We start from the raw sequence: 14686 nt of genomic DNA on the forward strand, positions 1-14686 counted from the left end.
TATATATATATATATACGTATATCTATATACACACACATATATATATATACATGTATATCTATATACACATTTAAAATTTTTTTAAATTTATTTTTGTGAGAGAGATAGAAAGACAGAGTGTGAGTGGGGGAGGGGCAGAAAAACAGAGGGAAACACAGAACTTGAAGCAGGCTCCAGGCTCTTAAACCCATGGACTACGAGATCCTGACCTGAGCTGAAGTTGCACGGTCAACCAACTGGGCCACTTAGGTGCCCTGGAGGCTATATTTCAAACAGATAGATGACTTATACTATCTCTCCTGGCAGCAAACCAGGAAAAAGAATCATTTCAAAGTAATGGAGAGGAGTTTTTCCTCTTTTATTAGGAGTCCTTTTGGTAGCCTAGGACAGAATTGGAGACCGGGTTGGGAGAATGATGCAATCTTCAATCTCATATTGCACTGTAAGCCAACAAACCCAGGAAATGGTGAACTGGGTCATTCCCCTCAAGTGGCCCCTTGGGAGGTAACTGGGCAGCTGAGTAGGGACTGGGGAGATGCTAACAGAGGGGACACCTACTGACCTATCAACTATGTTCTCATCATCTGACATCGTCCACAAACGATCAGACAAGGCGGTCACATCTGGCTCAGGGGCTTGTTATCTTTTGTCTTTTTGCAACTTCTTTTTCTATTTAAGGCTGATGTTTGTGTTTATTTTAAACAAATTTCTTTACCTAAAATTAGCGTTAATTTTCCCAGCACCCCAACCCTTTGAGAATTGCTCTAGCTGTTAGATCATGTGCTAGCATATACTCAGTGAATGAGCTGGTGGGTTTCTGCTGAGGAGTAGACTATTTTATTTTATTTTATTTTTTAATGTTTATTTATTTTTGAGAGAGAGACAGTGGGAGAGGGACAAAGAGAGAGGGAGACACGGAATCCAAAGCAGGCTCCAGGCTCTGAGCCAAAGTTGGACGCTTAACCGCCTGAGCCACCCAGGTACCTCGAGAAGTAGACATTTTACATGTTGGATAGACAGGTGATGATGGCAAGCTATCTTTAAAAAAAAAAAAAGACCACTTGGTTAGAAAGACCAGAAGAAAAAGGATTACTCATAGATGTAATCATTCACAATCACTGACAAGTTACACACAGGTACTGTTGATGAAGTCATTACCTCTTTCAACTGTAAACAATAAAAGCTTAAGAGTCTGTCATCCACAAACTCCTTCACAGCAAGACTTTGATACCTCAGCAGTGACTTCTTATCAATCCATGCTTCACTCATCCTAGTCCAATGCCTTTTATATAGAAGTTATAAAATAAATATTTGCTGATTAAATAAATTAGAAAAACACCTTACATATTTGATCATTTAATTTTTAATAGATATATAATTTTACTAACACCCAGTGATCACATTTTCATGTAAGAAAAAGATACCTTATAAACAAATTTGCAACTTAACTTATAAGGCAACGCATTATTATATTAGATTCTGTCAATCCAAATTTTTTATGTAAAGTTAAAAAGTTAGTTCTGTTGTACTTTGACTTTAGGGGTACCCAAGTCTTGTTCTTCTTTTGGGGAATGGTTTTGAGATGTTCTGGCAGAACTTTTACCTTATGGATGTTCCAGATAGCCCTAAATTTTGGGTCACTCTATTATTTGGTAATTTCTCTTATGCCTTTTGTCATAGTTTTATGGTAACTAAATCCTGCTCTTGTACAGGGTAAGAATGTTCTCCGTTTTGCTCCCAACGTCCTATTTGCCGGTGCCAAGCAATTTGTGTCACTCAAAGCAGCACATCGAAACATGGCAGCAGTTTGCTGTGCAAGCAGGCCACTCTCTTTTTAGTGGGAAGGATACCCTCAAGTAGTTTTCCCTGTCCTTCATACCAGATGAATCTCTCTTCTAGTTTCTTCCGGCTGTAATCTGAAGTACATTTATTAGCTCAGGACTCACAAAGTACACAAGGAAAGATGCTAGAATCCTTTAAACATGTTTGAGGATATTGGACTGCTTGACACAGCCAGTTAAACCAGTAAGCTCCCATAAAATGGTTATAGCTGGTGGAGTCTAACGATCAGAAAGGAACAGAAGCTGATTCGTGTAAGAGCTTCCCAACGATGTGCCCAACTCTCAGCAATATTGTGTCTTCCCTGCAGAGAAGTGGAACATTTATCAATTCTTTAATTGCTGCTTCGACTCTTGGTGGGCAACAGCTCTTCTCTTCTTTCACATTCAGATGTCCTTGTCAGGTTGGGAAAAATTTCTACTATGGTTCTGCTTTTCTAGTCATTCCAGCCTTGATCCTTCTGGTTGCTGGCTATGCCCTGAGAAGCCAGATGTGGACAATTAGCAGTGAATACTGCTGCAGCTGTACCCCGCCACACCGGAGAATCAGCCTCTTGGAGCGCAAGCTGGCTTGCCTTAGGTTCTTCAGCATCACTGGGAGGGCGTTTGTTGCTCCATTAACATGGCTGGCGGCAACCCTGCTGACAGGCACCTACTATGAATGCGCAGCAAGTGAATTTGCGTCTGTGGACCATTACGCAGTATTTGACAATATCAGTGCCAGCAAACGGGAACAGATCCTAGCTGGGTTTCCATGTTGCAAATCAACTCCAGCTGATATGATCCAAGTACGAGATGAAGTAACTCTTCTGCACAGATACCAGTCACAAGTAAGTTCTTGATTTTATTTTCTTCTTCTTCTTTTTTTTTTTTTTTTGCTATTATATCCCATCTTAACTAGTCACTGGAAACATTTCACATTCCTACCACTTTTCATATTGTCTGCACACACTAGATGCTATTCATCAAAGTGATTTCTACTGAGTGGCTATTTTATATAGTTAGAACATTGGGCTTTGGAGTCAGCAGATCTGTATTTGGGTCTTGCTTTGCCATTTATTAACCTGCAGAACCTTAAGCAAGTTATCTAACTGACCCATGCTTCACTTTTCTCAGCTGTAAAATGGGGATATTGATAGTATCTACCACATAGGTTTGATTGAGTGATAAATGAGTGAATTCATCTAAAGTGCTTAGCATGGTGTCCAGAATCTCTATTAAATACAATAAATTTTAGACATTGTTATTAAAATTATTGCTATATAGTGCATTACTTAAATTCCATCTTTATGCATATATGCATTCTTATTCATTCTACCTATTAACATTTTGTCTAAAATTATAGGAAGCTTAACTATGACTAAAATAAATTCCAGAGAAAGCTCTAAATTTAATGTTGTTATACAAATTTATGTGAGGGGAAGAGATGAGGTAGGGAAAAGGCCTGAAACCACAGCATCTAGAGGTTAAATTTAAGAAGTATAAGAGTGCATTTTGTCAATACAGAAAGAGTAATTGGCCTACATTACTCTCTGCAAGGGATTTTGGGGAAAAAACAAATTTTCAAACCACTGAAATAAATTATTTTGAACTACTTATTGCAAAGGCATACACATTTTTCGACCCATCACTTTTTAGTTATTGAAATTTAGGAAGCGATAATGCTATTTTGTTGAAAAAAATTACTGTCGACACACAAAATACTCAAGTGTTGCATATGTCCTGATTTAAGCAAAGTTAGATTTCCCATTAAGGTATCTCTGTCTCAACATTTTACACTAGCCCTAAAGCTCAGGCAGAGAAACTGTGTGAAGAGAGATGATAAGTTAAATAGTCAATGGGGAAATTCTAACTTTAAAAATATTCTTTTTCAAGAAAAACTAAGGTATAGTATACACTGGTAAGATCTTCTTAAAGCGACAATATCTTACTTAGCACATGCAAAGACTTCTGTGAAGAAACAATTTTATAGTTCTGAGTGCCATCAGCCAGTGGGTTTTTTGGATCAGCAGCTACAAAACTAATACTTATTGAGACACTTCCCATATAATGTATAAATATTTCCTATTTAATTATAATCCTCATAATCTTAAGAGAGAGGTTTAATCAACCCTATTTTACAGACGAGGAAACCAAAGCTCAAAGAGTTCATGTAACTTTTATAAGTTCACAGAGCTAATAAATGACTGATTGAGATAGTCAAATGTCATACTGTTTCCATTTCACCAGGCTACCTTTCCCAACTACCTTAACTTCAGTCTCATTTGAGGAATATACACTATCATTAAGTTTCATTATTCTGAACTGACCAAGATCATATTAACTTCAAACCCCTTTCTCTGCCTATATTTCATTCTAAAATAGCTTCACCACATGAGTTTTACCAAATTTCAATTGATCTTCTTCATCCATGTCAAAATTATCTTTCTAAATGCAAAGTGAAAGATGAGCCCCACCCTATGCCCCAGAGGAAGTTTTTCAATGACAAATCACAAATCCAAATTCCTGTCATGAATACAAGGTCCCTCAATGTCTAGCTCCTGACCACTTTTCCACATGACCCCTATAACCTTGTGACAACAAACTTCTTGTGGTTCTCCCAACTCTTCATGCTCTTATTTCTCTTCCTCTCTTCTTTGAGCTCTCCTCAACTTCTTGCACCTGGTGAACTCCTCTTTAATATTTAAGTCTGAGCATCACCTCCTCTGGGAAGTATTCCCTGGCACTCCTCTTCCTTAAGTGAATTCATTTCTGTCCCAGTATGCTTACTGATATAAAAAATGATCACATTTTCCCCTATTTCCTGGCTTGCTATTCTGTCTCCCTCTTTAGGCTTAAGGACTGTGGACAGGATGAACATAGCTTAAATTATTCACATCTGAGTCCCCATAACCAAGTGTCATGTACAGAACATGGTGGGAGGTCAACCTGGGACTCAATAAATGATAGCTGATGAATTAATGGGCATCTCAGATGACCTTTCCTCCACCATTCTGGCCTCTATTAAATTAAATTGCCCTAAATGTCACTCTGTAGGTTTTAGTCTCCACTGAGTACAGCTATCCCGCTGTGTCACACTGGTAATTCCAGGCCTGCTGGTGAATCACAAACTGTGGGAGAGACCTTTGCCTCCCAGACTGTGGCTGGGAAGCTGCCTACTGCTGGCTTCCCTACATGGATGGGACTTGCCTCTCTCACTTTATATAATAATCACTAACTATTGAAAAAAGAATAATTTTTAAAAAATGTTTCTAAGATTTGAAAACAGCCATTTATGTCAGTCTTTAAAAGACAACACTAAATAATTGCAAATGAATATAGTTAAATTTCCTATCAAAGTATATTTCAAAAATGAATCACAAAACTGGTCAGCAAACCACTATTTTAAAAAGAGGGAAATGAAAAGGAAAATGATAAGGTGCTTTACATTTAGGGACAGGAGTCTTCTTTGGTTACAAAAAATAAAAGAAAAGAGGAACTCGGGAAGAAATATCAATGAATACCTGTTAGCACATTATGAGGAAGGCACTTAGGAAGCTACCATTATTATCTATCATATCATCCTTTTCATCACCATCATTATCAAATAGTTATTAAGCACTCAAAGAAGCTTGAACCTGTTCCTAATGGTTGGGGGAGTACAAAGTTGAGCTAAAACCAAACAATGTAGTTTATGTACCTTACACAAGAGTAATTGGTGGGTTATAGCATCTGCCACTTCAAGGACAGTACTTAGAATCCATTCTAAGTTAAGGCATGACCCAAAAACCAAATTGAAATGGTAGGGCTTATTCTCTCCATCACACCTGTATCCATACTAAGTGATCAACCCCTTGTTCATATTTCAAAGACTAGAAAAACAAGCTTACCCCCAGTTTACTTCTCAGTTTTGTAGAAATCCCTCCTTGCTATGGCTGTTCCTTGAATATTCTCTATATTGATGTTTTCTGTTTTTCTTTTAAATAATTACGTGAAGATGCTGGGCTGGATTTTGATCACCTTGGCAATGGTCGCTGTCCTCGTGTCCTGCTGTTTGGCACAGTGCTGCTCCCCCCTCACCTCTCTGCAGCACTGGTACTGGACCAACCACCTCCACAACGAGAGAGAACTCTTTGAACAAGCTGCAGAGCAACATTCACGGCTCCTCATCATGCAGCGCATTCAGAAACTCTTTGGTTTCATTCCTGGAAAGGAAGACATCAAACACATCCATATTCCTTCATGTCAGGACTGGAAGGACATTTCAGCACCCAGTCTTCTCTGCATGGGTGATGACTTGCAACGTCACTATAGCTTCCTTAGAGACAGGGTGGATGAGGATAATGAGGAAAGCAAACCTGAAGGTATTGAGCTACAACCTTGATTCTAGCACCTCTCACAGTTCAGGTAATGTCTTATTTTTTTATGATGATGGAGTTTCAATGTAATCTCCTCATCTTTTTCTGTCTCTTTCAATATTTGTTTAAATAAGTCCATTCAAGATTCTAGTTCCAAAGTCACTTTATCGGATCATTGTGCCAATCTCTCTTTTTGAGATTTCCTTGGTGGAAATGGTGATGGTATAATATAGGTCTGATAATGCCTATATTGGTTTAAGTAAAACAATGCGGAATTTGAAGTCATGTTAAAATTAGAATGTTGATTCTATTACTTAGTATCTCTGTTGAAACTAATATTTTTGAGCTCCATCTTGTTGTCTGCACCTAGTGGTTACTCCATAGAGCTGTTGTGAGGATTAAATGTGATAATATAAGCACAGTACTCAGCATAGTGCCATTCCTAAAATAAGTGCCAATAAATGTTACTTTCCCCCTTTCCCTTTGCATTCCATGTCTTTTATCACTATTTCCCTGTGTCTAATTTCTGGTTTTCTTTATTTCTACCTCTGTTTAATATCCACGACCTTTTTCACTTGCTTCTACCCCTTCCTTTGATCTTAAATATCTGACCTTTTGGGAATCAGGATAAAAGCCCTTTCTAAACTAGTAACGTGTAAGAGAGATCTTCCATGCAGGAAGATCTTGAGTCATTCTGCCACAACCAGGGGAAGATGACACATTATTTTATTATCATTAGTATCATAAATGTTATTTGTAGCACCTCCGTACTAGGAGCATTTTTATAGCCACAACATACAAAGTTTGTTCTAGAAAGCTTCCCTTCTGTGCTCCACTGCAGAGACACCACCTGTGCCTTTTCATTATCAATCTGTACATTTGCTCAAAATCCATTTGGGGAAGTAAGACTGCCATACATAGTTGTATATTCACTATCTATAACTCAGAAAGGAGAGACCTGCCTGACTCTGCTCTGTGACTTTACACCTCTAATATTTGACAGTCATCTAATTTATCCTGGTGATTTCTGATATATAAAGTGTCTTATGCCTCAGGATTCACCTAAGCCACTGGTTCATTGGCTAAATTAAGCAAAATGAGGGCTTTTGTGTATTTTTAGAGCCAAAACAATGGCTGCTTATTGGGTAATAATACAACCAACTCCCAGTAGTCAAACTGGCTTTCAAGATTCACTTTCAAGGAGACCAGTTACTTGAGTAACTAAAATGCAATCAAATACTTAACTATTCTGCTGTTACACAACCATGGAAGAGTCTATTCTGTGTGCAGTTATGGGTTCCACAAACTTCATGGAAAGAAATAGAAAAAGAATTTTAAGAAGACCATTAAAATTTTTTTAAACATTTATTCATTTTTGAGAGACAGAGTGTGAGTGAAAGAAAGGCAGAGAGAGAGGGGGACACAGAATCTGAAGCAGGCTCCAGGTTCTGAGCTGTCAGCATAGAGCCCAGCGCAGAGCCTAACACGGGCCTTGAACTCCTTGCAATCATCACCCATGCAGAAAAGAACCACGAGATCATGACCTGTTGGACATTTAACTGACTGAGCTACCCAGGTACCCCAAAGATCATTTTTAAAAAAATCTAAGAGATGCACAGTGTAAAACTTTGCTAAGACAGGAGACCTGTCTCTCTATCACCATTACTTATTGGGCAAGTCAGTTAGTCTCTCTGGGACTCAACTGTTTCATCTATAAAATATAGACAATGATACCTTACCTGTTGTAGGGTAAGGAACTGAAGCAAATATATTCTTGAGATTCCTTTTAAATATGATAAGATTTTTATGTTTATGTTCATATGTATACAGGTCCAAATGTATACATATCCGATCTTCTGGAATAGTAGTAGGCCCCGGTTGTCTTCATTGGAAGGGAAATATTACTGAGTTCAATTCTTCCTCCAAAGACATTTGCTGGCATTCCACTCTCAAAAGAATGTTAATGTACTGATATTTTTCAAATGGCCAAGGAAAGCCATTTCACTTTCTCACCTACAAAACTGACATGATATTACTAGAGGGATCTTTAACAAAACAGAAGTTGTAGAAGGTAACTAGAGTCCTCCTTTGGCTCTGATATAAATGATCTGTGTAAATATGGAAGGTCATGTCCACTTTGTTCCCCATAGTCTCCTCCCGGACTAAAATTTTATCACTTTCTCTGATAATTTTTGAAATTCCTCCATATTGGGACATAATAGTTAAATTCACACTTTACACCATGCTCAGAATTATTTTATTAGTGTTTGGGGAATATACCCAATCTTTTATAAGATTTTCAGTTAACAGAAAAATCAAAGACTACATAAAGTTAAAGCGTTACATCATCAGAAAGAAGATAATAGTTGTTTATACACATTAAACACCAGGAAACTTTCCTTTCACTAGACTCTGGAAATCTTCTCTACATCAAACTCCTGTATGTATGAGATACACAGTTAATATTCTAAATCACCTCATTGTGATCTTTCATTATAGCCTTCTAGCAACAGATTTTAAATATTCTTTGGCTCCTCCGCATGACTTCAAGGGCTTTGTAGCTAATCTGTGAACATTTGGAGGGTAGTACACATCCATCACATTTCATTATATACTATCCATTTCCAATTAAACAAATCGAATTCCCATTTCTCTGTGTGTAGGCATGCATGCGCATATGTTTGTCTGGAATATTCTTTTGTTCCACAGCCAGTTAGACAAGACTTTTCCATTAGGAACATTGTACTTCCACCCCTTTATACCTAATGGATTTATGTAATTTTAAGACATATAAAGTCAATTATTTGCTAATACTATCTTATATTTTGTTACTAAATGCTTTTGGCTACTACATCAAATGCTGTGGCATAGATACACAGTGGCATATATACGCACTTGTTCATTTCTTAACTTCAACTTTGTCAGCTCCCCCCTTCCCCCACCACAATCTAAGTTGCCTCCTTTCTAGGAGTCAAATACAATCTTAGTTGTGTTTTACTCAACTTTATGTTTTCCAAAGCCAAATTGTGGAATCCTACTTATATTCATCTTCTTTGTCTCCTTTCTCTGTTCTCAATCTTCAATTTAAGAAGTCAAGTGTAGAGGCGCCTGGGTGGCTCAGTTGGTTGAGTGTTTGACTCTTGGTTTTGGCTCAGATCATGATCCCAGGGTCATAGGATTGAGCCCTGTGTCAGACTCCACGCTGACTGAACGTGGAGCCTACTTAAGATTCTCTTTCTCTCCTGTACTGCTCCCGCACTACCTCCCTCTTAAAAGAGAAAAATCAAATGCAATGTTGTAATAAGAAACAACAATGTGAATTTCCAAAGTACATTTTTGCATTTTGCTTAGCACAAAGAAAAATTACATTAACCTTAAAGCTTTGAGAGATCACAGTCAACCAAAGGCCTTCCAGATGCAAGACAAGTAGTTATTTGCTACCTCAAAATATAAAGTGTAGAGATACAATGTTAGCTTCTACATAAATCTATTAAAATTTAGCCCCAGTCACTAAAGAACAGATACCAGCAGGCTACACAGCTACACAATTAACTCTTTGGGTTGTAGCCCACACATCTGTAAATGTGACCTGTGGACCAAAGAGCAATGAATGGTGTTTCCAGAGAGGTAAATTACATCATTTCTGAATGGAATTATTTTTTCTGGATTAACCACTAAGGGCAATTAAACTTCTCTAATCTCAGTACACCAGAACCTTACAAAGAAATGGATTTTGACTGTTGTTTCCTCTGCTGCTCCCCAGCGGCCCAGACAGGTATCTGCACCCATCTGTAGACAGTGATAGTAGTAGTAAAAACAAAATGTAGTTCTTACTATATGCCAGCTACTGCAAACCCATTATCCCATGTACTCCTTACAACAAACTGGTAAACAGAATCACATATTCTGGCATGATTGCTGCAATGGAGTTAAGCAACACAGAAAGTGTGAAGAAATCTTGCGTAAAGTTCTATGCAGTTGAAATGCTTTCTCGTTGATATTTTATGAGATAACTGGGGGGCCATGGGTCATACTGGGATAGCAAACCGAACTTACCCCAATAAAATAAGTTCCCCCATTTTACGGATGAGGTAACTGAGGGAAAGAGAAGTCAGGCAACTTGCCAAAGGACCCATGGTTACAGTGACAGAGCCAGAATCCAGTCCTGGGAGTCTCACTTCTGCTATTACGCTCCATAGCACTGTGCCGGAATACAGCAATGGGAGACAGCTCACCAACCTCCCAATGCCTTGTCGGTGCCAGGAGGATTCTCCTCCTACATCTGACAATGAATAATGAAAACACCCTGAGCTCTAAAAATAAGGTGCTACATCACATCTTTCTCCCTCTCTTTCCACTTCCACTCTACCTGCATGTACAAGGCCTCAGCTTCAAGGCATTGTGCTTCCTTTCTTCCTTTTTTTAAGTTTAGTTTTATTATTTTGAGAGAAAGAGAGAGAAGAGAGAGAGACAGAGAGAGAGAGAGAGAGAGAGAGAGAGAGAGCGAACTCATGGGAGGGGCAGAGAGAGAGGGAGAGAGAGAAAGGATCCCAAGCAGGCTCTGCCCGCATGAGCCCGATGTGGGGCTCGAACTCACAGATGGTGAGATCATGGCCTGAGTGGAAATCAAGAGTTAGATGCTCAACTGACTGAGCCACCCAGATGCCCCCAAGGCACTGTGCTTCTTAACAAAGTGATCTGTAAACTCTCACTGGGGGAAAACTTTGGATCTCAGGTACTCAACAGCCAGCGGCACTGAATCTGCTAGTCACAGACCACCTGCAAGCTTGCCCAAGAAGTTCAGGTGTTCACTGCATGCAGAAAATGGGCAGGAAACCACTATAATTTGCCAATTTGTTTTCAGCATCCATAGTTATAAAAAAAAGTCTGTCAAAAACAGGGGTCAGGAAAACGTCTCTCACCATCATAGGGTTTTTGTATAAGTCCATCTCTCTGGGACCTTAATGTTCTCTTACATGAGATAGGGGAAGGTGAAAAAATTATGGGAGTGATTAAAGCACTTTAAGTCACAGATCTCTTTGAAAATGCCATTTTGGGGAAAGCTATTTTGAAGAAATAGCCAGAAAACTGTGCATACTCACATACCTCAGAGTTTACACACCATGGCAGACTAAATAACGGCCTTCCCAGAGATATTCATGTTATAATCCCTGGGATTTGTGAATGTCCCTTTATACTTTATGTGGCAAAACAGGCATTGCAGATGTGATCAAGGAAGGGATTTTGAAATGGAAACATTAGCCAGGATTATTCCGGTGGGCTTAATGCAATCACAAGGTTCCTTATAAGAGGGGCATAGGAGGGATCAAAGTCAGAGAGAAGACTAAGTGGCAACCCCAAAGGAGTGACAAGGCGTATCAGAGTGATGTCTGAAAAATTAGTCATTGCTGGCTTTGAAGACAGAAGGGATCATGAGCCAAGGAATGCAGACAGCCTCTAGAAGCTGCAAAAGGCAAGTAAATGCATTTTCCCCCTAGAGCCTCCAGAAGGAAAAGAGCCTTGATAACACCTTGACTTTAGCCCACTGAGACCTGTGTCTAACATGTGTCACGACGGAAGTATACACAGTTTTTATAGTTAACAGAACTATAATAAACATCCACTGAGTAAAGCCGCAAAGTTGGTGGTAATTTGTTTCAGGGACAGTAGGAAACTAATACACATACCAACACATTTCAGGAATATATAAACTCACAAGCTGATCATGAGTGACATGTCCTGGATTAGGACCTCTTCAAGGTAATTTCTACATATGCACCGAGGTTCTGCCCTAGCAAACCAAAATTTGCTCCTGGAAATAAATACATCTATAATATGACATTTTATAAATATGTATAATACAATGTGTTCTAATACTTGAAAGTGTCCTAAAGTGCAGAAAGAACAGCTGAATATCCGTTTTATATGTATTGATAGATGTTTTAGCCTACAGATAAAAAGCATTTAAATATATTTTTCCTCTCTAGTTGCCTCTTAGTGACATCAACAGAACTATACTGTAAACTCATTCATAACATGAACATATTCCAGCATCTGAAATATGAGGGAAAAAATGCCAAAGGAAAGAAAAGCTAATCTGGATCTAGGTGGTGTTTTCTGATTATATAAATTTTATAAATCAAGTATTATCTAGTTTATGCTTGCCATTCTTTCACCTTGAGATAGCTTGAATTTGAGAAAGCTATCTCCAAAATACAAATCTTTACCCCATAAATGATTTTATAGGTCCTATGAGGTCCTATCAGACCAGAGAAAAGTCTGTATTTTGTGGGGAAGAGAAAGCCAAAAGCAAAACCATCCAAGTGGCAGAGCTAGAATGCTAAAATTCAGTATGCAATCCAGTACTACCTGCCACCAGGGCACCAGGCGCTTTGCGCTCCTTCTCGGAAATTTTCTGGAACGCACTCGCGAGGGGCGTTCAGAACCGGACCCCATCCCGTGGACCCACGTGTCGCCTTCCCCGAGCGTGGCGAGCCCGGGTGTTTCCTCCGACGTCTAGGGCACCCGCAGGGCGGGGCGGTGGCGGGTCCTTCCCTGCGCGCCACATCGCCGGCACCTAGCCTGGGCACCCGCGCGAGCTGCGCGCCGCGGATCGGAAAGTCCGCTGCAGTGGCGAGTCAGGTCCTCCCAGGCTTACCACCCGCCCTCGAACCGCCTTCCCCCCTCGCCCCTGGTCACGGGGCCACTGTGGGCTCTCCCGCCCTAGTGGAGAGCATCCTCGCCCAGGAACGCGAGCCGGGACTGGATCCGCCCGCCGGGAAGGCAGGGTGCGGCTGACATCGACAGAGGTCGCACTCTAGGGACGCAGGGATCGTGACCTAAAGACACCAGGAAAAGACAGCTCAAGTTGTGTGGCGAGTTTAGCGTGCTTAAAAGACAAATGATCATTCACGTTTCCCTGCATACTCTGGGTAAGACCTGCGTTTGCGGACACCATGAAGAGAGTACATTCTTTGAGGAAATCACTGGAAGCCAGCCTTGAGGAGCAATGTGATGGATGATGGAACATACTGAGCAATGATGTCACGTTAATGGCATTGGGATACCGTAGAGGCAAGAAGAATTTTGTTGTTTCTGTAGAAGTTACAGAGTCGTGGCATTGTGAGGAGTAACAGCACTGCCGCTTTGTTTCTCATGGTGGGAAATAGGAAGTTAGACAGGAATAATACATTTGATGATAAAGAACATGAAGAGATGGTGTGTGGACACTACAGAGAATCTTCATGCTCACTGATCAAACAATAAACAAATGCATATGCATAGGAATGGTAATTCCTCATATCTTATTGGGCCCCTGAAGTTTTAAAATACATCTTTTAATAAAATTGCTTTTATAGACAGGCATCCCCACAAAAACATGTTTGCCTGGGAAACTACATACCCTGAGGGGTATATCTGACTCAATCCATCACTGTATTTTCTTACATGTAGCCAAAAAAATAATTTGACTTAAATTATTGTTTTAACTCACAAGTTCCTTTTCCTTCTACATTTTAAGTGATTTATATTGTATCTCACGAATACTATCTTCTTCCATACGTGTTGTGTCTTCATTTTCTCTCCTCCTTCTCCACCCAGTCCCTTTCAAATCCAAAGCAAAGGTGTGTTGTGTGTGTATGTGTGTGTGTGTGTGTGTGTGTGTGTGTGTGTGTGTGAGAGAGAGAGAGAGGGGGGGGAAAGAGAGGGAGGAACAGAGAGAAAGAGAAGGAGGGAGGAGGGAGAAGAAAAGTCAATAAGAAGATTGAAATGATCAAAATGGTTATTGCTGGGTGGGAGAAAACGAACATGTACAAATGCTATTTCTTGTTTGCCTGTCCCATACTTCATACTTACAGGTAAGGTAATGTTGAAAAGGTAGCCCGCTTAAAACTGATGTTGTCCCTCCTTTGCTGTTGCCCAGAACAAACGCCCCCATCTGTTATGTGGTTCAATGTTAGCCTCTAAGCTGTTAGGAGAGTAAACAACTCCACTGCAGACACAACTCTTCTGACCATGACACCTTGGGTCAGAGATGTTAACTGATAACTTTGAAATCTGGTTCCACATAAGCAGCTCCACTATATGCATGATCTTGAGGAATCATAGACTCTTATACATGGGAAGTATCCTGGAGATAATTCTCCTCAACTCCTTAATTTTACAGATGGGAAGCTGAGACCGAGAGAATGTGGCTTGTCCAAATACATGTGGTAGATGGTAGAGTCTGGTGCCCCCGCCACCACCTGTGTCGCCGCCGCCTCGGGACCGGCTGTATGATTAGGCCACAATCTTCAATGAGTAAACATATTCCTTTCTGTGGTGTTCTTGGTCACACATTTATGGAGTTTCTGAAGGGCAGTGGAGATTACTGCCAGGCACAGCACGACCTCTATGCAGACAAGTGAACTGTAGAAATTCATTACTACTCCACCAAGAAGCCCCCGTAAGAGCGGTTAACCTGGACACAGAAGTGTTGAATTGAAATCCACAGAGCATTTTACAAGAGTTCT

At 40.0% G+C, this 14686-nt stretch overlaps 1 protein-coding gene across 1 annotated transcript; it reads left to right on the forward strand.

The window, feature by feature from the left end:
- Positions 1-2029: 2029 nt before the first annotated feature.
- CALHM4 (calcium homeostasis modulator family member 4) lies at positions 2030-6202 on the forward strand. Its single transcript, XM_029945596.1, has 2 exons — positions 2030-2669; positions 5816-6202. The coding sequence occupies exons 1-2, from the start codon at positions 2112-2114 to the stop codon at positions 6200-6202; spliced, it is 945 nt and encodes a 314-aa protein (XP_029801456.1). The 5' UTR covers positions 2030-2111.
- Positions 6203-14686: the final 8484 nt, after the last annotated feature.

The sequence above is a fragment of the Suricata suricatta genome, chromosome 7, assembly GCF_006229205.1.
Source record: "Suricata suricatta isolate VVHF042 chromosome 7, meerkat_22Aug2017_6uvM2_HiC, whole genome shotgun sequence".
In the NCBI taxonomy this organism is placed as follows: domain Eukaryota; kingdom Metazoa; phylum Chordata; class Mammalia; order Carnivora; family Herpestidae; genus Suricata; species Suricata suricatta.

Bases quoted from the DNA above. Each gene is read 5' to 3' on its own strand.
- CALHM4 (XM_029945596.1), top strand. From the start codon at position 2,112: ATGTGCCCAACTCTCAGCAATATTGTGTCTTCCCTGCAGAGAAGTGGA. The intron at 2,670-5,815 runs GTAAGTTCTTGA...AATTACGTGAAG, and splicing joins TGCACAGATACCAGTCACAA to ATGCTGGGCTGGATTTTGAT.